The sequence below is a fragment of the Oncorhynchus clarkii genome, chromosome 4 (genome assembly GCF_045791955.1).
Source record: "Oncorhynchus clarkii lewisi isolate Uvic-CL-2024 chromosome 4, UVic_Ocla_1.0, whole genome shotgun sequence".
NCBI classification, from domain to species: domain Eukaryota; kingdom Metazoa; phylum Chordata; class Actinopteri; order Salmoniformes; family Salmonidae; genus Oncorhynchus; species Oncorhynchus clarkii.
Window position 1 is genome coordinate 77,926,628 of NC_092150.1, and position 24,822 is coordinate 77,951,449.

Below are 24,822 nucleotides of genomic sequence, written 5' to 3' on the forward strand. Positions count from 1 at the left end.
ATCAATAAAAAAGTGGTCAGAAAAGCAGATGCTAAGCTACAGGACTGTTTTGCTAGCACAGACTGGAATATGTTCCGGGACTCCTCCGACGACTTCGTCCCCATAGTGACCGTACGTACATACCCCAACCAGAAGCCATGGATTACAGGCAACAGCCTCACTTAGCTAAAGCCTAGATCTGCTTCTATCAAATCAAATCAAATCAAATTTATTTATATAGCCCTTCGTACATCAGCTGATATCTCAAAGTGCTGTACAGAAACCCAGCCTAAAACCCCAAACAGCAAGCAATGCAGGTGTAGAAGCACGGTGGCTAGGAAAAACTCCCTAGAAAGGCCAAAACCTAGGAAGAAACCTAGAGAGGAACCAGGCTATGTGGGGTGGCCAGTCCTTTTCTGGCTGTGCCGGGTGGAGATTATAACAGAACATGGTCAAGATGTTCAAATGTTCATAAATGACCAGCATGGTCGAATAATAATAAGGCAGAACAGTTGAAACTGGAGCAGCAGAACAGTCAGGTGGACTGGGGACAGCAAGGAGTCATCATGTCAGGTATTCCTGGGGCATGGTCCTAGGGCTCAGGTCCTCCGAGAGAGAGAAAGAAAGAAAGAGAGAATTAGAGAGAGCATATGTGGGATGGCCAGTCCTCTTCTGGCTGTGCCGGGTGGAGATTATAACAGAACATGGCCAAGATGTTCAAATGTTCATAAATGACCAGCATGGTCGAATAATAATAAGGCAGAACAGTTGAAAGAAACTGGAGCAGCAGCACGGCCAGGTGGACTGGTGACAGCAAGGAGTCATCATGTCAGGTAGTCCTGGGGCATGGTCCTAGGGCTCAGGTCCTCCGAGAGAGAGAAAGAGAGAATTAGAGAACGCACACTTAAATTCACACAGGACACCGAATAGGACAGGAGAAGTACTCCAGATATAACAAACTGACCCTAGCCCCCCGACACATAAACTACTGCAGCATAAATACTGGAGGCTGAGACAGGAGGGGTCAGGAGACGCTGTGGCCCCATCCGAGGACACCCCCGGACAGGGCCAAACAGGAAGGATATAACCCCACCCACTTTGCCAAAGCACAGCCCCCACACCACTAGAGGGAGCAAGGAGCAGGACTCTAACCCGGGAGCTTATAAGAAATCCTGCTATGCCCTCCAACAAACCGTCAAACAGGCAAAGCATCAATACAGGACTAAGATCGAATCGTACTACACCGGCTCAGACGCTGGACAGATGTGTCAGGGCTTGCAAACCATTACAGACTACAAAGGGAAGAACAGCCACGAGCTGCCCAGTGACATGAGCTACCAGAAAAGTTAAACTACTTCTATGATCGCTTCGAGTCAAATATTCACAAGGCCACAGGGCTTGGACACTAACTGGCAAGGACACTAACTGGCAAGTGTCTTCACTGACATTTTCAACCTCTCCCTGTCCGAGTCTGTAATACCAACATGTTTTAAGCAGACCACCATAGTGCCTGTGCCCAAGAACACTAAGGTAACCTGCCTAAATGACTACAGATCCGTAGCACTCACGTCTGTAGCCATGAAATGCTTTGAAAGGGTGACAACACCATTATCCCAGAAACCCTAGACCCACTCCAATTTGCGTACCGCTCCAACAGATCCACAGATGATGCAATCTCTAATGCACTCCAAACTGCCCTTTCCCACATGGACAAATAGAACACCTATGTGAGAATGCTATTCATTGACTACAGCCCAGCGTTCAACACCATAGCACCCTCAAAACTCATCAATAAGCTAAGGACCCTGGGACTAAACACCTCCCTCTGCAACTGGATCCTGGACTTCCTGATGGGCCACCGGCCAGGTGATAAGGGTAGGTAACAACACATCCGCCACGCTGATCCTCAACACAGGGGCCCCTCAGTGGTGTGTACTCCCTGTTCACTCATGACTCGTATGGTCAGGCACGACTCCATCACCATCATTAAGTTTGCCGATGACACAACATTGAATCTGTATCAGTACCCCCCTGTATATAGTCCCGCTATGCTTATTTTACTGCGGATCTTTAATTGCTTGTTACTTTTTTTCTTATTCTTATCCATATTTTTTAAAACTGCATTGTTGGTTAGGGGCTGTAACTATTTCACTAAGGTCTACACCTGTTGTATTAGGCGCATGTGACTAATGCAATTTGATTTTAAGTCTATAGTTAAGGGGAAAATAGCAGTTAAGAAGACATTTCTTCTTAAGAAGGTTTTGTGAATCTGGACCCTGTCCTCAGCCTCTCATCACCAGGGTTTTAATGAATAACTTACTGTATATGAGAAATTAAACAAATCACCAGGATGAGGTAGACTTTATTCCTGCTAAGTATGAATGTGAACAGAATAATAAATTAACAGAAAAATAAATTTAAAAATCATGTTTGAGGGGAAAACATTAGAGAATATTTTTATGTGGTTTTGTAATGTAAAATAATCTGTAGTCTGGTGTTACACGTGTGTGTGTGTGTGTGTGTGTGTGTGTGTGTGTGTGTGTGTGTGTGTGTGTGTGTGTGTGTGTGTGCATGTGTTCGTGTGTGTTCTGTGTTCTCTCTGACAGGCAGCTAATAATCTCAGCTCAAATAAAAACAACAAACCGCTCCTCCCTCAAACGAAGTAGGCCTGTGCTTTTACAAAACACGGAACAACTAACACAGTCTTAAAGGATAGTCTGAACCGGATCCCCACTTATTACATTCAAATTGTAGTCTTGTGTACAATGGTTGCAAATCAGGTCCTATGCTCCACAGCTTCCTGAGTAGCACTACACCAAATTGCGCTAAGTGCTGTTCTATTTCGCTCAGGAAGACAAATGAATAGGAAGCCATGGCAAATAGAATGAAAACAGTAAGGGTTTCTCCATACGTAAGGGAACATCTTTTAAACATGGGCTCTACGCCCTCATCCCTACAGTAGTTCTCCAGTGGAACAGCTGCGTGACGAGGTTTAAGCGGTATAGAGGATCTCTGATATCCCCTGAGTGGGAGCATGCTACTACTACTACTGCTGCCGCTGCTGCTGCAGTTTGTTGTGTGCTGTATGTAGCAGTAAGGGCAGGTGGTGAGGTCGTGAGGGTGCTGGTTTGCTGTAATGTCGCAGGTTTGGTGGAGAGAGTGTGTGTTTGTTTGGTGTGCATGTGTGTGTGTGTGTGTGTGTGTGTGTGTGTGTGTGTGTGTGTGTGTGTGTGTGTGTGTGAGTGTGTGTGTGTGGACCTCAGGAGTGATCCATCATCAGTGTGTGTGATAGCAATGTGTGTGTGTATGATTACAACAGTAAGGAGCACAGAGGGCCTTTCCCCAGGCTCAGACACACTCAGATCTGAGAAGGAAGGGGACACAGAGCTGCAAAGACAACAGTAGCTTAATTTACCTACTCTACCATAGAGGTGATTCTAAAGGATTGACAAACTCCGTATAGCTGCTGTCTGTCTGTGTGTGTGTGTGTGTGTGTGTGTGTGTGTGTGTGTGTGTGTGTGTGTGTCCATGTTGTCAGGGACACTGAATGTCACAGGTTCAGGGAAAAGCTTGGCATTCAGATGTCATTTCCCTCGACTCAGACTTCTGATACATCCATCAGGGAACCTCATAAAGAAAGTAGACGCAAACACACTGCTGGAGACCACTTTGGTGTTCGTGTGTGTGTGTTTGTGTGTGTGTGTGTGCTTATCCATGTGGTATGGTGTTAGCCAGACTCCATTCCCTTTGTGTGGTCGGGTTCAAGGTTCACCAGTTCTTCCCATGTGGCACAGGCAACAGCCTATTCTTGTCTCTCTCTCACTCTATCTTGCTCTTTCTCCTTCCCTTCCTCTCCTTTCTCTCTCTTTATAATGTATATTCCTCACAGTTCCACACCGTACCCTACAGTTCCATACCGTACCATACAGTTCCATACCGTACCATACAGTTCCATACAGTTCCATCCATACAGTTCCATACCATACCATACAGTTCCATACCATACCATACAGTTCCATTCCGTACCATACAGTTCCATACCGTACCATACAGTTCCATACCGTACCATACAGTTCCATACCGTACCATACAGTTCCATACCGTACCAAACAGTTCCATATAGTTCCATACCGTACCATACAGTTCCATACAGTTCCATACAGTTCCATTCCGTACCCTACAGTTCCATACCGTACCATACAGTTCCATACAGTTCCCTACCGTACCATACAGTTCCATACAGTTCCATACAGTTCCATACTGTACCATACAGTTCCATACCGTACCATACCGTATCATACAGTTCCATACAGTTCCCTACCGTACCATACAGTTCCATACAGTTCCATACTGTACCATACAGTTCCAATCCGTACCATACAGTTCCATACAGTTCCATACAGTTCCATACCGTACCATACAGTTCCATACCGTACCATAAAGTTCCATAACGTACCATACAGTTCCATACCGTACCAAACAGTTCCATACCATACCATACAGTGCAAAACCGTACCATACAGTTCCATACCGTACCATACACTTCCATGCTGTACCATACAGTTCCATACCGTACCATGCCGTAACATACAGTACCATACAGTTCCATACCGTACCCTACCGTACCATACAGTTCCATACCGTACCATACCGTACCATACATTTCCTTTCCTTATCATACAGTTCCATACAGTTCCCTACCGTACCATACAATTCCATACAGTTCCATACAGTTCCATACTGTACCATACAGTTCCAAACCGTACCATACAGTTCCATACAGTTCCATATAGTTCCATACCGTACCATACAGTACCATTTCGTACCATACCGTACCATACAGTACTATACCATACCATATAGTTCCATACAGTTGCATTCAGTACCATACAGTTCCATACCGTATCAAACAGTTCCACTCTGTACCATACAGTTCCATACCGTACCAAACAGTTCCCTCCATACCATACAGTTGCATTCCGTACCACACCGTACCATACAGTTCTATACCGTACCATACCATACAGTTCCATACCGTACCTTACAGTTCCATACAGTTCCATACGGTACCATATCGTACTATACAGTTCCATACTGTACCATACAGTTCCATACCGTACCTTACAGTTCCATACAGTTCCATACCGTACCTTACAGTTCCATACAGTTCCATACCGTACCATATCGTACTATACAGTCCCATACCGTACCATACAGTTCCATACCGTACCATACAGTACCCTACCGTACCATACAGTTCCATGCCCTACCATACAGTTCCCATACCATACAGTTCCATACATTTCCATACCGTACCATACAGTTCCATACCGTACCATACAGTTCCATACAGTTCCATACAGTTCCATACCATACCATACAGTTCCATTCCGTACCATACAGTTCCATACAGTTCCATACCGTACCATACAGTTCCATACAGTTCCATACCGTACCATACAGTTCCATACCGTACCATACAGTTCCATACCGTTCCATACAGTTCCATACCGTTCCATACAGTTCCATACAGTTCCATACAGTTCCATACCGTACCATACAGTTCCATACCGTACCATACAGTTCCATACAGTTCCATACAGTTCCATACCGTACCATACAGTTCCATACAGTTCCATACCGTACCATACCGTACCAATCTGTACCATACAGTTCCATACAGTTTCCCATACCATACCATACAGTTCCATACAGTTCCATACCGTACCATACAGTACCATCGCGTACCATACAGACCTGTCACGTGTTTCTTGCTGCATTGACTTTTGCACAGCCTGCTGGGAAACATACACACACGCAACACACATAAATATAGGCCTTTTATCTAAGGAGAACCATTCTTATTGGTGCAACCTTTGGAAATCCAATGTGTTTTGATATTGAGTTCTGATACAGAACCTAACAGTCATTAACTAGTCAAACTGATGGAATATTTAATGATGAATTAACTATTGATAATGAGTCTCTATGCGTTGTTGAATAATGCAGAGATCCACTGCTGCTTTGCTTGAACACACTCCTCTTCACTGCTTCTATTAGGGCCAGAGAAGACTAAAACAATGCACTTCCAACAGCAGGATCTGCGTCACCATAATGTTATTTAACTTTTAGATTGTCATAAAGTATACAATTAACGTTAGGCAATGTGGTAGTTGTCGGTATGCATGGTGGGTTTCACCAAATCACCTATAGATTTACCACCGCCATCGACTTGCTCGTAAATGACTCTATCCAATATTCCGGTTTACAACCAACACGTTCACTGGCCTTTGCTGCTGTGGCAACACAGTTTGTTCGACGCAGCTGATCAATTCATCATTGTTCTATAAAAACTGTTTATTAACATGTTAGTAAGCATAGTCAGAGAAAAATAGTGTGTAGCCCCTGCGGGCTGTCGTTCTCGCCTTTGTGGTTGCAGAAAATAAAATTCATTTAAAACAATAATCGTATAATTCCGTCAATTTCTTGCTCTTTTCTATCCCTTTATGCTCATCTGGGTGTCGTTTGATGTATGTCAGTTAGAGACGCTGCTATGCTTGGGGCGAGAATCACACAAAAGGCACAAAAGGCAAGCATAACGTGGTGTGGAGGAGAGGAACACGACAGACAGCAGAACAGGGACATTGGTAAAATAAGTACGGGACACTGCTCAGGGGCTGAGAGGAGAGGAGAGGAGAGTAGAGGAGAGGAGAGGAGAGGAGAGGAGAGGAGAGGAGAGGAGAAGAGAGAGAGAAAGGAGAGGAGAGAGAAAGAGAGAGAGGGGGAGAGAGAGAGAGATGAGAGAGAGGAGAGGGGAAAGCGAGATGGAGGCAGGGAGGGAGAGAGAGAGAGGACTCATTTGTTCTAATCCCGACAGACAACCACAACGGTCCAGCCAGGATAGATCTCTATCCATCTCTACTCCTTCCTCTCTATCCCTCTCTCCCTCCCTCTATTCTCTCCTCACAGTCGCAGGGCTTCACATAATAAAGAGTTTTAATAAGAACATTAGAGTTTCACAGCTGGAGATATGATTTGGGCCTTTGCTTTGCGTTTCTAGTAGAGCCAACACATATTTCCTGGATACTGTGGTGAGGTGAGATGAGTCCTTCCCTACCTCCCCTTCTGGCTCGGCCAATGTGAGCCGGGCAGTGAACAGATGCAGGTTTTTACATATCAAAGCTGTCGACTGGGCCCCGCTCGGCTCCTTCCATCATGCCTCTAATGCTCTTTGCTTCAGAGGACTGTACCTCGGCCCTTGATCGAGTTACTAAACGCGGCGGCTTTGCTCCTGCTCCCTCTCTTACTTGTTCACGCTGCGATCTGGAGAAGCAGGCGAGAAAAACGTCTCAGAGGGATTGGCTGGCTCTCACACGGCGGGAGACAGGCCAAGAGAGAGAGAGAGAGAGAGAGAGAGAGGGAGGGAGAGAGAGAGGGAGAACAGAAGGGGAGGGAGGGAAGAGATATAGAGGGAAGGAAGTAGAATGGGAGGAGGGAAGAGGGAGAGAGAGGGCGAGAGCAATAGAAGGGGTATAGTATGCTGTGAAACAACAAAGCTTCAATGGATGTCAATCATTCAATGTGGAGGAATTTCTGCAGTGTTACTTTTAAGCTCTGTCCGATATGGTAGACTCTGAGGCAATGTTATGCCTGCCAAACTACAGCAACAACCTGGAGGGAGAGAGGGAGAGAGGGAGAGAGAGAGAGAGAGAGAGAGAGAGAGAGAGAGAGAGAGAGAGAGAGAGAGAGAGCCTATACTCATCCCTACTGTAGACTACTTTATCACTGACCTCAACCCAGAGTCACTCAGAGCATTCACAGTCAGCCCAATGACACTCCTATCAGACAACAGCAAAATCACAATCTACTTGAACAGAGAAATACTCAATCATGAGGCATCAAAGCCAAAGAAACTGAGTGAAATTAAGAAATGCTATAGATGGAAGGAATGTAGTGTGGAAACCTACGACAAAACAATTAGGCAACAACAAATTACATTTCTTCTAAACAACTTTATGGACAAAACATTTCACTGTAATAGTGAAGGTGTAAATTTGGCAGTAGAAAATGTTAACAGTATATTTGACCTCTCAGCTTCCCTATCTAATCTAAAAATGTCAAACAGAAAACTGAAGAAAATGAACAACAATGACAAATGTTTTGATGAAGAATGCAAAAACCTAAGAAAGAAATTGAGAAACTTGTCCAACCAGAAACATAGAGACCTAGAAAACCTGAGTCTTCGCCTTCACTATGGTGAATCACTAAAACAATACAGAAATACACTACGGAAAAAAAGGAACAGCACGTCAGAAATCAGCTCAATGTAATTTAAGATCCGTAGACTCTAACCACTTTTTGGAAAACACTAAACAAACAACAACATAAATAATTATCTATCCAAAATGGAGATGTGGGTAAACCACTTCTCCAATCTATTTGGAATACAAATCTTAGAATCAACTATTAAAGACTACCAGAACCCACTGTATTCTCCAATTACATTGAATGAACTACAGAACAAACAAAAAACCCTCCAACCCAAAAAGGTCTGTGGTGTTGATGGTATCCTCAATGAAATGATAAAACATACAGACAACAAATTCCAATTGGCTATAATAAAACTCTTTAACATCATCCTTAGCTCTGGCATCTTCCCCAACACCCCAATCCACAAAAGTGTAGACAAATCTGACCTCAATAATTAACTACCGTGGGATATGCGTCAACAGCAACCTTGGGAAAATCCTCTGCATTATCATTAACAGCAGACTCGTACATTTCCTCAGTGAAAACAAAGTACTGAGCAAATGTCAAATTGGCTTTTTACCAAATTATCATACGACAGACCATGTATTCACCCTGCACACCCTAATTGACAAACAAACAAACCAAAACAAAGGCAAAGTCTTATCATGCTTTGTTGATTTCAAAAAATTATTTTGCACGCCCAATTTTTCAGTTTTTGATTTGTTAAAAAAGTTTGAAATATCCAATAAATGTCATTCCACTTCATGATTGTGTCCCACTTGTTGTTGATTCTTCACAAAAAAATACAGTTTTGTATCTTTATGTTTGAAGCCTGAAATGTGGCAAAAGGTCGCAAAGTTCAAGGGGGCCGAATACTTTCGCAAGGAACTGTATCAATCGAGGGCACTAGAACAGCCTGCAGCACCCGGCCTCACCCTACTAGAATATGATGTCAAATGTCTACTGTTTGCTGATGATCTGGTGCTTCTGTCACTAACCAAGGGGGGCCTACAGCAGCACCTAGATATTCTGCCCAGATTCTGCCAGACCTGGGCCCTGACAGTAAATCTCAGTAAGACCAAAATAATGGTGTTCCAAAAAAGGTCCAGTTGCCAGGACAACAAATGCAAATTCCATGTAGACATGGTTGCCCTAGAGCACACAAAAAACTATACATACCTTGGCCTAAACATCAGTGTCACAGGTAACTTCCACAAAGCTGTCAACGATATGAGAGACAAGGCAAGAAGGGCATTCTATGCCATCAAAAGGAACATAACATTTGACATACCAATTAGGATCTGGCTAAAAATACTTTTATGCAGAATTCTGCAAAAATATCCTTCTTGTACAATGTAAAACACAAACTAATGCACGCAGAGCAGAATTAGGCCAATACCCACTAATTATCAAAATCCAGAAAGGAGCCGTTAAATTCTACAACCACCTAAAAGGAAGCGATTCCCAAACCTTCCATAGCAAAGCCATCACCTACAGGTAGATGAACCTAGAGAATTCCCCTAAGCAAGCTGGTCCTGGGGCTCTGTTCACAAACACAAACAGACCCACAGAGCCCCAGGACAGCAACACAATTAGATGCAACTGAATCATGAGAATACAAAAAGATAATTACTTGACACATTGGAAAGAATAAAAAAATAAACAGAGCAAACTAGAATACTATTTGGCCCTAAACAGAGAGTACACAGTGGCAGAATACCTGACCACTGTGAATGACCCAAACTTAAGGAAAGCTTTGACTATGTACAGACTCAGTGAGCATAGCCTTGCTATTGAGAAAGGCCGCCACAAAATGAGATGGAAACTGAGCTGCACTTCCTAACCTCCTGCCAAATGTATGACCATATTAGAGAGACATATTTCCTCCAGATTACACAGATCCACAAAGAATTCGAAAACAAACCCAATTTTGATAAACTACCATATCTTGCCTAAGGGCAACCAGTGAAGAACAAACACCATTGTAAATACAACCCATATTTATGTTTATTTATTTTCCCTTTTGTACGAAGGGATATTTTCCACTGAGGGCCTATGTCATTTGTTTCTTATGATGTAACTGGGGCAACATTACATACAGAGACCTGTTTCCTATGTTAAATGAATGAAATAGGCCCTCAGTGAAAAATATCCCTCCGCCCTGAAGGTCCCATCTTCACTCCGAGCCAAAAGTAAAACTAGAAACAACAACATGTGTGGCCAGGTAGCACATTTGTGACTAGGAGTTTTGGGGACGTACATTTTTTATTTCCCATTGGTTCAGGGAACGAAGCCATAACTTTCCTGACCGTTAAATTTGAACGTTCTCTAAAAGTTTTTGTCTATTCTGGGAATGTACATTTTTAGGCTATAGAGAGGTTCTGAGAACATTTTACTATGGTTCTCTGAATAGTTTTATTTTAACTGTCTGAGAACAGAAATTATAGGTTATTTCAAGGTAATTAAATAACATTCTGAGAACATGTTTCAATACGTCTTTTAATAACACTGCTAGCTTAGTTTGGGTTATCTGATGTTAAGCATTAGACTGTATGTCACGACTTCCGCCGAAGTCGGGTCCCCTCATTGTTCGGACGGCGCTCGGAGGTCGGCGTCGCCGGTCTTCTAGCCATCAGCTATCCACTTTTCATTTTCCATGTGTTTTGTCTTGTTTTTCCTCACACCTGGTTTCAATTCCCTCAATCATATGTTGTGTATTTAACCCCCATGTCTTTGTGTGGGAATGTTTATTGTAAGTGCTAGTGCATGTGTTGATTGGTGCACGATGGGTTTTTGTATCCAAATGTCTTATTATTTTTATGCTGTGGGTTTTGCTATTAAACTGCTCCGGCTATTACCATGTTCTGCTCTCCTGCATCTGACTTCCCTGCCACCGATTACGCACCCCTTACACTGTAGGATTTTAATTTTCAGATTATTATTTTCAGTTACTGGCACAGGCCATTTGAATGTATGGTATGTTTCCATGGGTGTGGCTCATGTTAAAATAAGGAGGGATGATGGATTCATTCACAGGAGAATGGTACAATTTACCAACTTATTAGCTAGATGAGTTTGTGTTCCATGGTGAAAATTATTCTTAACCTCTTGAACCTCTGGGGGCAGTATTTCATTTTTGGATTAAAAACGTTCCCGTTTTAAACAAGATATTTTGTTACGAAAAGATGCTCGACTATGCATATAATTGACAGCTTTGGAAAGAAAACACTCTGACGTTTCCAAAACTGAAAAGATATTGTCTGTGAGTGCTACAGAACTAATGCTACAGGCGAAACCAAGATGAAATTTCATACAGGAAGTGAGCCAGATTTTGAATGCGCTGTGTTCCAATGTCACCTTATATGGCTGGGAATGCACAAGGAATGAGCCTACACTTTCTGTCGTTTCCCCAAGGTGTCTGCAGCATTGTGACGTATTTGTAGGCATATCATTGGAAAATTGACCATAAGAGACTACATTTACCAGGTGTCCGCTCGGTGTCCTCCGTCGAAACTATTGCGTAATCTCCAGGTGCGTGCATTTTTCCATTTTGTTCAGAGGAGAAACCAAACTGCCACGAGTGATTTATCATCGAATAGATATGTGAAAAACACCTTGAGGATTGATTCTAAACAACGTTTGCCATGTTTCTGTCGATATTATGGAGTTAATTTGGAAAAAAGTTTGGCGTTGTAATGACTGAATTTTCGTTTTTTTTTCTTAGCCAAAAGTGATGAACAAAACGGAGCGATTTCTGCTACACAAATAATATTTTTGGAAAAACTGAACATTTGCTATCTAACTGAGAGTCTCCTCATTGAAAACATCCGAAGTTCTTCAATGGTAAACGATTTTGTGAAAATGTTGCCTACTGAATGCTAGGCTTAATGCTATGCTAGCTATCAATACTCTTACACAAATGCTTGTGTAGCCATGGTTGAAAAGCATTTTTTGAAAATCTGAGATGACAGTGTTGTTAACAAAAGGCTAAGCTTGTGAGCCAATATATTTATTTCATTTCATTTGCGATTTTCATGAATAGTTAACGTTGCGTTATGGTAATGCGCTTGAGGCTATAATTACGCTCCCGGATACGGGATTGCTCGTCGCAACAGGTTAAAAAAATTGCTTTTGAGATAGTTAATTGAGATTTGTTTGAATATATGAAACCTTTTAAGTGACTGTATGCTGTTTTCAGTTTGTCGAGTCTGAGGAGGATAGCCATTTAACATCAAGGACGGAGGACATTTTCTATTTTTTCATGTCCTCTTAAAAGGGACAAAATAAATAAAAAATCTGTAATATGGGCAAATTCTATTAGGATCGTTTCATCTTTGTTTTAGCTGCATATTTTCCTGATGAGGAGAAGAAGCATGGCACGCCTTCTCTTCTGCAAGCATAAGCAAGACTGCCAAACAGATATTTTCATTAATGTGATTGATTGCGGAGGGTTGCTAAAAAGCTTCTGGACAGCCCTTTGAGTTAGTGCTCCCTTGTTATCTTGTTTGCTTATATTCCAGATCTAATTGTGCTGCTTTAGACAAACGATGTGCAGAACAGTAGTCGTCTCACCGCTGCCGCCGCACAATGCAAAGGCAGACTGGGTCATTACGACCTGTTGCTGGTAGTGGGAGTGACTGATCTACCCTGCTACCGAACTGTCTGTTCAAGCAGTTGGCATACAGTTCGGACACTCATCGGTACAACACAAGACACCCAGAGGTCTCTTCACAGTCCCCAGGTCCAGAAGAGAGGCTGGGAAACGCACAGTATTAAATTGAGCAATGGCTACATGGAACTCTCCACCACCCCAAGGAAAGCCAAGCTAGGAATTAAACCAGATTAAAAAAACAGATAAAAGAACACTTTACTGCACAAAGGGGACTGTGAAGAGACACATCCATTTTATATATATATTGTATTGTGACTTGCACTGTACTATGAATTAGACCTAGATATTGTGTGTATGTACTGATATGTAGGCTGTGTGTGACATTATAAAATGTATTTCAGTCCTTGACTAATAATGTTCCCTACTATGTATTATGTCATGTTTCATGTGGACCCCAGGAAGAGTTAGCTGATGCTTCTGCAGTGGCTAATGGGGATCCTAATAAATACTAAATACCAAAGAATAGAGGGAAGAGGAGCTGCATCCATTATTTTCCTCTGATGCCTTTTATAACGTGGGATCCTATCGAACCACCTAGACAGAAGTCAGTCAATGTGTGTCTCCCCGTGTGTCCCACGGGGAGACATGTTTCTTTGTAGCCCTGCACTAACACACCTGCTTCAAAAAGTATCTCAATATACTGTGTCATATTCAGTATAATGCTCTGCTGATCGTTTGCTTCTTCCCACAACATTGCATTGGAGATGTGAGCTGCCCGTCTGTGTGAGGCCTGAGGAGCTAAGGTGTTGTTGGAGAGAGTGAGCTGAGGTGAATGATCTTCTTAGCGGCGTCGAGCCAAGCCGCTAACCTTTGATATGCGCTGCCTGTCATCGGCATTATAATAACAATCAATTCTGAGAGAAAGCTAACACGGTTTAGTCCTCAAAGCACATCAAAACGTCATACATTTTCCTCACAGAGCCCACTCATTAATTACTTAACGCAGATGCATAACAACATACGCATAACACAATAATTAAAACGAACTGTGGTTACTTAAGTTCCTTCTCCATTATAATTCCATTCTAGTCCTTTTGTGATTATTTGTGATTGTTTGCTCCATAACTGTTCTATAACTGGTTCATACTGTACTGTAAAGTCCACATACACACCTACTGTAGAGACAGGTTCCTGGATACAGATGAAGCCTGGTCTTGGACTACCCTTTCAATGGAGAATCTCCTGTTTGTCATCATCTAGTTAGTGAGTATTTTATTGGCTTAGAGAGAATAAATATGGCAGTTTTGATTGGAACATTCAAGGGCTAAAGTAACTAACTAACTAACTAACTAACTAACTAACTAACTAACTAACTAACTAACTAACTGGGTCATGTGAGACAACAATGAGGATTCCAGCCATGAAAGCTCTAAAGCAGCAATAACAATAGACCAATCTGAATGTATGGCACACAGACACAGAATCAACCCTTTCCATAAGTTTCCCTTATTTCCTATAATCACATGCCAGAGAAACTGGTTGCATTCACCCGGCTCCATGCATGGATTGCTTTAAATTCCCTCTTTCCCTCATTCTGTTCTCTCCTGAAAAACATCCACGCCTGTGAATGAGTGACACCGCTTTGAATCCTCGTCTAAGATTTTAAATATTCCATTCAAATGCACATAAATGAATTCAAAATAAATACCAGCAGGAATAAATTAGCCTTCTTCTAATTAGGCGTTAAGCTATCTTTGAATGTCACATCTTAAGGAGGAGTGGGGTTTCAATGGAAGGCAGTACAGTACTGTACCGGAGCTGGGGGTCTGTTCTGAAGCCTGCTGAGAGTGTGTGTGTATATGCGTATGTGTGTGTGAGTGTGTGTATGCGTATATAACCCACTCCTCAGCCTCCTCTCAGCTTCACACACACAGTCCCTAGTCATGGATCATGTTAGTGCCTTTGTGTCCCTGTTAGCTGGTAGCTAGGCTATCCATCCCTCAGCCATAGCGCTGGTCATGCTCCTCTTTAAGAGGCTGAGAGGAGTGAAGGGGGTTTTGCCTCTATGTCTGAGAGACCTGACAGATATAGAGGATGGGACCAAAGTAGGCTGGTGGAATGATCTATAGGAGGAGACCCTCATTGTAATGTCTGAATTGAGCATGTGGTTTCCATATGTTTGATGTGTTTGAAACCATTCCACCCATTCCACTCCAGCCATTAACATGAGTCCGTCCTCCCCAGTTAAGGTATTAACAACCTCCTGTGGATGGGAGTCCTCTAAAGAACATTGGATAGGTTTTACTGCTAACCTACAAAGCATTACATGGGCTTGCTCCTACCTATCTCTCTGATTTGGTCCTGCCGTACATACCTACACGTACGCTACGGTCACAAGACGCAGGCCTCCTAATTGTCCCTAGAATTTCTAAGCAAACAGCTGGAGGCAGGGTTTTCTCCTATAGAGCTCCATTTTTATGGAACTGTCTGCCTACCCATGTCAGAGACGCAAACTCGGTCTCAACCTTTAAGTCTTTACTGAAGACTCATCTCTTCAGTGGGTCATATGATTGAGTGTAGTCTGGCCCAGGAGTGGGAGGGTGAACGGAAAGGCTCTGGAGCAACGAACCGCCCTTGCTGTCTCTGCCTGGCCGGTTCCCCTCTTTCCACTGGGATTCTCTGTCTCTAACCCTATTACAGGGGCTGAGTCACTGGCTTACTGGGGCTCTCTCATGCTGTCCCTGGAGGGGGTGCGTCACCTGAGTGGGTTGATTCACTGATGTGGTCATCCTGTCTGGGTTGGGTTGTGCCGTGGCGGAGGTCTTTGTGGGCTATACTCAGCCTTGTCTCAGGATGGTAAGTTGGTGGTTGAAGATATCCCTCTAGTGGTGTGGGGGCTGTGCTTTGGCAAAGTGGGTGGGGTTATATCCTTCCTGTTTGGCCCTGTCCGGGGGTGTCCTCGGATGGGGCCACAGTGTCTCCTGACCCCTCCTGTCTCAGCCTCCAGTATTTATGCTGCAGTAGTTTATGTGTCGGGGGGCTAGGGTCAGTTTGTTATATCTGGAGTACTTCTCCTGTCCTATTCGGTGTCCTGTGTGAATTTAAGTGTGCGTTCTCTAATTCTCTCTTTCTCTCTCTCGGAGGACCTGAGCCCTAGGACCATGCCCCAGGACTACCTGACATGATGACTCCTTGCTGTCACCAGTCCACCTGGCCGTGCTGCTGCTCCAGTTTCTTTCAACTTTTCTGCCTTATTATTATTCGACCATGCTGGTCATTTATGAACATTTGAACATCTTGGCCATGTTCTGTTATAATCTCCACCCGGCACAGCCAGAAGAGGACTGGCCATCCCACATATGCTCTCTCTAATTCTCTCTTTCTTTCTCTCTCTCGGAGGACCTGAGCCCTAGGACCATGCCCCAGGAATACCTGACATGATGACTCCTTGCTGTCCCCAGTCCACCTGACTGTGCTGCTGCTCCAGTTTCAACTGTTCTGCCTTATTATTATTCGATCATGCTGGTCATTTATGAACATTTGAACATCTTGACCATGTTCTGTTATAATCTCCACCCGGCACAGCCAGAAGAGGACTGGCCACCCCACATAGCCTGGTTCCTCTCTAGGTTTCTTCCTAGGTTTTGGCCTTTCTAGGGAGTTTTTCCTAGCCACCGTGCTTCTACACCTGCATTGCTTGCTGTTTGGGGTTTTAGGCTGGGTTTCTGTACAGCACTTTGAGATATCAGCTGATGTACGAAGGGCTATATAAATAAATTTGATTTGATTTGATTTGATAGGTGTGTTGAGAGGAACAGACGTGTGGAGTGGATAGAGAGAAAGTGCACTCGTAGAAAGAAAGGTGCTGGAACCTAAAAGGGTTACCGGCTGTACCCATAAGAGTACTCTTTGAAGAAAATGTTTTGGGTTCCCGATAGAACCCTTTTGGGTTCCATGTAGAACCCGTTCCACGGACGGTTCTACATGAAACCCAAAAGGGTTCTGGAGGCGAAGGAAACGCACAGGTGTAGTGGAGTAGAAGACTTGAAAAACAAAAGGAGAGCAGTACAGTCTTGTATCTATGATCGTATGTTATCCAATCATGTTTTTTACATGTTGTATTTATATCTGCCACACCCGTCCATGATTACAGACACCTGTGTAGGTCCTTTGACACTATATAAACTAGTGACCCGCATAGTTTGACATTATTATAACGACATACTCTGAGAGTCGGGAAGCAAGTTAAGGGAGCGAATATATTTAATAAATAAACGAACACTAGAATAACCACGAACAGCGCACCAACATGACACAGATACAGAAACAACGATGACTGGGGAAGACACCAAAGAGTGTGACATATAAAAGGCAGGTAATCAAGGAGGTGATGGAGTCCAGGTGAGTGTCATTATGCGCAGTTGCGCGTAACGCTGGTGACCGGTGTGCGCCATAACGAGCAGCCTGGTGACCTAGAGGCCGGAGAGGGAGCACATGTGACAATTATACCCTGATGAAGACAGCTTGTCTGTCGAAACATTGGTTATTAAGATATTCAATTATTGCATCTGAGCTCCTAGAGCGTGCAGCTCTCCTTTTCTTACCCAAAAGGGTTCCATCTGGAACCAGAAAGGGTTTTCCTATCGTGACAGCCAATAACCCTTTTGGAAGCTTTTTTTCTATCAATGTGGGAAAGATTAGATCCATTGAGGCTGATGTTCTGTTACACACATGCTGTAGGTGTGCACAAGCAAATAGACATTGAGTGTGGTCTTGTCTAAATGAGGCAAAGAGATAGACCTGCCACATAAACAATCACAGGTATGTCATTCAAATCAAAATCAAATTGTATTAGTCACATGCTCCGAGTACAACAGGTTACAGGTTTCACCTTACAGTGAAATGCTTACTTACGAGCCCCTAACCAACAATGCAGTTTAAAAAAAAATACAAATAAGAAATAAAAGTAACAAGTAATTAAAGAGCAGCAGTAAAATAATAATAGCGAGACTATATACTATATACAGAGTCAATGTGCAGGGGCACTTTTTAGTTGAGGTAATATGTACATGTAGGTAGAGTTATTAAAGTGACTATGCATAGATGATAACAGAGAGGAGCAGCGGCATAGACGGGGGGGGGGGGGGGGGGGCAATGCAAATAGTCTGGATTCTTATGGCTTGGGGGTAGAAGCTGTTTAGAAGCCTCTTGGAACTAGACTTGGAGCTCCGGTACTGCTTGCCGTGTGGTAGCAGAGAGAACAGTCTATGACTAGGGTCAAACAAAGACCTTTCTTCTGAAACTCATAAATCTATTCTTGTTCTGAGAAATGAAGGCTAGTTTCTTGGCGATTTCTTGCATGGAATAGCCTTCATTTCTCAGAACAAGAATAGACTGACAAGTTTCGGAAGAAAGTCCTTTGTTTCTGGCCATTTTGAGCCTGTAATCGAACCCAGAAATGCTGAACCCAGAAATGCACCCCTAAACTAACACACACAGGCATGCTCCACACAACTCCACCCACACAAACCCCACCCCACACTCAAACCAACCCTCTACTCACATTGTACAATGAGCTCCACCACAGCTTCCCTGGGCTTCACGTTGAACCCGTTGAACTGGCTGGTCTGGCAGCGGTAGGAGCCGGTCATCTCTCTGGACACGTTGACAATCCGCAACACCCCATCGTAGCTCTCCACCTGCAGGGTCCCGTCCGGCATGGGCGCTTCCTTATCGGCCCGAGACCACAGGATAATGGGCTTGGGCTTCCCTGAAACCAGACACTCGAGCTCCACCGTGTCACCCTCCCGGACCACCAGGGGGCTCTTACCCCGCGGCACTGTCAGGTTGGGAGGAACTAAGAAAGAGAAAAACAGAGGAGGGACTGATATGGGGCTCTAGAAAGTCGGCTGGCGGGGTAAGGGGGAATGGTCGACAGAGGGAGAGGTGGAGGGATGGTGAAGCGAATGAGCATCCATGTTGCGATGGATTTGAGTTGAGTTTGAGTTGAGTGCAGCTCTGTTGAGTATTCGGTCACATACACACAATGATAGTATGAGTTGAGCTGAGTATCAGCAAGATACGCTGCTGTTATGGAGAACCATGCCACGGAGAAAGTTGGAGCGATGGCTGTTAGCTTGGATCAAAGTAGCTAGAGAATAGTATGAAAAGTCACCAAGCATGGTGACCAACAGGAAAAGAGTTAAACGTAAGTTAGTGTTGTCACAATACCAGAATTATGACTTCAATACCGATACCAGGGTAGTATCACAATACTTAATACCAACACGATACTTTTTTTTTTTCAGACAGCCATCCATGCATTATTGAATCAATTATACAATTAATTTGACTTTGTTTTTACTAATCTAACTACATAATGGTAATAGTTTATTTTAATGGTAAATAAGTGGGGAGCTAACATGATGCAGCCCAGACTCCCAGCGCAGGCTAAGTGTGGAGCTAACATGATGCAGCCCAGACTCCCAGCGCAGGCTAAGTGGGGAGCTAACATGATGCAGTCCAGACTCCCAGCGCAGGCTAAGTGGGGGAGCTAACATGATGCAGCCCAGACTCCCAGCGCAGGCTAAGTGGGGAGCTAACATGATACAGTCCAGACTCCCAGTACAGGCTAAGTGAGGAGCTAACATGATGCAGCCCGACTCCCAGCGCAGGCTAAGTGGGGAGCTAACATGATGCAGCCCAGACTCCCAGTACAGGCTAAGTGAGGAGCTAACATGATGCAGCCCAGACTCCCAGCACAGGCTAAGTGGGGAGCTAACATGATGCAGCCCAGACTCCCAGCGCAGGCTAAGTGGGGAGCTAACATGATACAGTCCAGACTCCCAGTACAGGCTAAGTGAGGAGCTAACATGATGCAGCCCAGACTCCCAGCGCAGGCTAAGTGGGGAGCTAACATGATGCAGCCCAGACTCCCAGTACAGGCTAAGTGGGGAGATAACATGATGCAGCCCAGACTCCCAGTACAGGCTAAGTGGGGAGCTAACATGATGCAGCCCAGACTCCCAGCGCAGGCTTGCAATGAGTAGGTGGAGCAGGCACGGTGAGCACTATAATAAGTGGTCGGCTGCGCTGATAGACAGGCTTTTTTTCAGACAGCCATCCATGCATTATTGAATCAATTATACAATTAATTTGACTTTGTTTTTACTAATCTAACTACATAATGGTAATAGTTTATTTTAATGGTAAATAAGTAGGGAGCTAACATGATGCAGCCCAGACTCCCAGCGCAGGCTAAGTGTGGAGCTAACATGATGCAGCCCAGACTCCCAGCGCAGGCTAAGTGGGGAGCTAACATGATGCAGTCCAGACTCCCAGCGCAGGCTAAGTGGGGGAGTTAACATGATGCAGCCCAGACTCCCAGCGCAGGCTAAGTGGGGAGCTAACATGATACAGTCCAGACTCCCAGTACAGGCTAAGTGAGGAGCTAACATGATGCAGCCCGACTCCCAGCGCAGGCTAAGTGGGGAGCTAACATGATGCAGCCCAGACTCCCAGTACAGGCTAAGTGAGGAGCTAACATGATGCAGCCCAGACTCCCAGCGCAGGCTAAGTGGGGAGCTAACATGATACAGTCCAGACTCCCAGTACAGGCTAAGTGAGGAGCTAACATGATGCAGCCCAGACTCCCATCGCAGGCTAAGTGGGGAGCTAACATGATGCAGCCCAGACTCCCAGTACAGGCTAAGTGGGGAGATAACATGATGCAGCCCAGACTCCCAGTACAGGCTAAGTGGGGAGCTAACATGATGCAGCCCAGACTCCCAGCACAGGCTAAGTGGGGAGCTAACATGATGCAGCCCAGACTCCCAGCACAGGCTAAGTGGGGAGCTAACATGATGCAGCCCAGACTCCCAGCACAGGCTAAGTGGGGAGCTAACATGATGCAGCCCAGACTCCCAGCGCAGGCTAAGTGGGGAGCTAACATGATACAGTCCAGACTCCCAGTACAGGCTAAGTGAGGAGCTAACATGATGCAGCCCAGACTCCCAGCGCAGGCTAAGTGGGGAGCTAACATGATGCAGCCCAGACTCCCAGTACAGGCTAAGTGGGGAGATAACATGATGCAGCCCAGACTCCCAGTACAGGCTAAGTGGGGAGCTAACATGATGCAGCCCAGACTCCCAGCGCAGGCTTGCAATGAGTAGGTGGAGCAGGCACGGTGAGCACTATAATAAGTGGTCGGCTGCGCTGATAGACAGGCTTGATCCGTCAGAAATATTTGACAAAAATCCTGATAATAACACAAATTGTAGTCCCGAACTGTCTAGTATCAAAAAACTACAGCAGTTTCGGTATACCATGCAACACTAATGTAAGTCGGCAATGGAAAGACAATGAAGAGCTGAAAGGAATAAATAACTCAAATGCATCCAATAAAATAAAACTTAAAGGTAGAGTCAGCGATATTAAGTAGATGCACAAAGTAAAAAGCATAGTGGGTCAATTTAAAACATCAACTAAGAGCGTTGGAGCGCGAGGCTAAACATCTTCGCTGTTTTGGCTACAACGTTAAAAGAATGTGAAGCGTAACACTCGCACATGCACAGATACTGTGTGTGACTGAAGGAATGTGGCTTGGGCCCTAAAACCCTCACAAACTTTTACAGATGCACAATTGAGAGCATCCTGTCGGGCTGTATCACCGCCTGATATGGCAACTGCACCGCCCACAACCGCAGGACTCTCCAGAGGGTGGTGTGATCTGCCCAACGCACCCCCGGGGCCCAACTACCTGCCCTCCAGGACACCTACATCACCCGATGTCACAGGAAGGCCGAAAAGATCCTCAAGGACATCAACCACCCGAGCCACAGCTGTTCACCCGGCTATCATCAAGAAGGTGAGGTCAGTACAGGTGCATCAACGCTGGGACCGAGACACTGAAATACAGCTTCTATCTCAAGGCCATCAGACTGATAAATAGCCATCACTAGCCGGCTTCCACCCGGATACACAACCCTGAACCTTAGAGGCTGCTGCCCTATATACAGTACATAGACTTGGAATCACTGGCCACTTTAATAATCAAACACTAGTCTCTTTAATAATGTTTGCATACTGCTTTACTCACCTCATAATATACTGTATTCTATTCTAATGTATTTTAGTCAATGCTACGCCGACATTGATCGATCTAATATTTATCTACATTACCGGTCAAAAGTTTGAACACACCTACTCTTTCAAGTGTTTTTCTTTATTTGTACTATTTTCTACATTGTATAATAATAGTGAAGACATCAAAACTATAAAATAACACATATGGAATCATGTAGTAGCAAACAAAGTGTTAAACAAATCAGAATGGATTTTATATTTTATATTCTACAAAGTATCCACCCTTTGCCTTGATGACATAATTGCATACTCTGTCCACATACATTTGGTCATGTAGTGTATGTAGTTGGACGGGAAGTTGGAGAGGCCAGTAGTGAATGATCAATAAATAATAAAACAGTGGCAGGGTGCACACTAAAAGCATACATTACTATCGAGAGGCCTCCATTGACTCCTCTGTGTGTGTGTGTGTGTGTGTGTGAGTATGTGCGTGTGCTTGTGTGAGTTTGTGTGTGTGCTTGCGTGTGCTTGCGTGTGCTTGCGTGTGTATGTGTGTGTGTGTGTGTGTGTGTGTGTGTGTGTGTGTTCTTGGGCTGAGGATAAAATATATCGTCACTGGCAGATTGGATCAAAAACCAGCCACTCATCGGGGTAATGTAGTGGGCTGGACACAGTAAACTTGTTTAATGAGCAAACCTGGCTATAAAATCAGTGTGTGTGTGTGTACGTGTGTGTGTGTATGTGTCTAAACCCAAAGAAAGATTTGGAGCTCTGTTGCAAATAAACAATGCAATCACTGCAAACCAGTCATGAAATCACCCTAAAACAAACCCCAGTGAAAAAGACATTATAGCAAAGCTCAAGCTACTGACTTTAATTCAAACATCAATGGACTCAAATGATGTTGAAACTCATCCCAGTCAAATGAAGCAATACTGAAAAACCACATCCAATACGTGTCTATATGATGTTGGTGATGAAATAACATGCAATCTGACCAAAGAAAATGAAATCACTTTCCATCTGACTCCTAATACGATGATTGTCTGTGTTTCACTATGTTGCTTAGACAGAACAGTAGTGAATTGTACAATGAATACGGTCCTTAACAAGTAAAACAAGCAACAGCGAGATGGTCACTAGGTACATGACTGCAACAGTGAGCTAGATGGTCACTAGGTACATGACTGAAACAGTGAGATAGATGGCCACTAGGTATATTACTGCAACAGTGAGATAGATAATCACTAGGTACATTACTGCAACAGTGAGATAGATGGTCACTAGGTATATTACTGCAACAGTGAGATAGATAATCACTAGGTACATTACTGCAACAGTGAGATAGATGGTCACTTTTTACATGACTGCAACAGTGAGATAGATGGTCACTAGGTACATTATTAAAACAGTGAGATAGATGGTCACCAGGTACATTACTGCAACAGTGAGATAGATGGTCCCTAGGTACATTACTGCAACAGTCAAATGGTCACTAGGTACATTATTAAAACAGTGAGATAGATGGTCACTAGGTACATTACTGCAACAGTGAGATAGATGGTCACTAGGTACATTACTGCAACAGTCAAATGGTCACTAGGTACATTACTGCAACAGTGAGATAGATGGTCACTAGGTACATTACTGCAACAGTGAGATAGATGGTCACTAGGTACATTACTGCAACAGTCAAATGGTCACTAGGTACATTACTGCAACAGTGAGATAGATGGTCACTAGGTACATTACTGCAACAGTGAGATAGATGGTCACTAGGTACATTACTGCAACAGTCAAATGGTCACTAGGTACATTACTGCAACAGTGAGATAGATGGCCAATAGGTACATTACTGCAACAGTGAGATAGATGGTCAATAGGTACATTACTGCAACAGTGAGATAGATGGTCAATAGGTACATTACTGCAACAGTCAAATGGTCACTAGGTACATTACTGCAACAGTGAGATAGATGGTCACTTTTTACATGACTGCAACAGTGAGATAGATGGTCACTAGGTACATTATTAAAACAGTGAGATAGATGGTCAATAGGTACATTATTAAAACAGTGAGATAGATGGTCACTAGGTACATTACTAAAACAGTGAGATAGATGGTCACTAGGTACATTATTAAAACAGTGAGATAGATGGTCACTAGGTACATTACTGCAACAGTGAGATAGATGGTCCCTAGGTACATTACTGCAACAGTCAAATGGTCACTAGGTACATTACTGCAACAGTCAAATGGTCACTAGGTACATTACTGCAACAGTGAGATAGATGGTCACTAGGTACATTACTGCAACAGTGAGATAGATGGTCACTAGGTACATTACTGCAACAGTGAGATAGATGGTCACTAGGTACATTATTAAAACAGTGAGATAGATGGTCACCAGGTACATTACTGCAACAGTCAAATGGTCACTAGGTGCCTTACTGCAACAGTCAAATGGTCACTAGGTACATTACTGCAACAGTCAAATGGTCACTAGGTACATTACTGCAACAGTCAAATGGTCACTAGGTACATTATTGCAACAGTGAGTAGTATACAATAACTAGCCACTATGACCTGGACTGGTCAGTGGCCAGTGGTCAAGCACTAGCAACGTACATAGCAACAAGACCGGCTACAGACAACTAAAACAGAGCAGTGGAATCAACATTTTCTCCATGTAGCTTTCTCAATGTGTCTCCAGTAATCACTTAACAACAATACATACCACGTTCACTTTCATAGCATATTGTCCGTTTTCGCTAATGTTTCCAAAATCCAAACAGTCCTGAATATCCCCAGTGGTAGCGCAGTCACCGATTTGGCCAACAACAAGGCCATTAGTGTGTCAGCGTGAGACATTTTCTCTGTGTTTCCATCCTAACAA

At 43.9% G+C, this 24,822-nt stretch overlaps 1 protein-coding gene across 1 annotated transcript in view; it reads right to left on the minus strand.

Moving 5' to 3' along the window:
- Positions 1 to 24,822, minus strand: part of LOC139407848 (MAM domain-containing glycosylphosphatidylinositol anchor protein 2-like) — a 338,644-nt gene that overhangs the window by 99,135 nt on the left and 214,687 nt on the right. Inside the window, exon 9 of the mRNA XM_071151719.1 lies at positions 18,405 to 18,698. Within this exon, the coding sequence (XP_071007820.1) occupies positions 18,405 to 18,698 (294 nt within the window). The remainder of the gene's footprint in view (positions 1 to 18,404; positions 18,699 to 24,822) is intronic.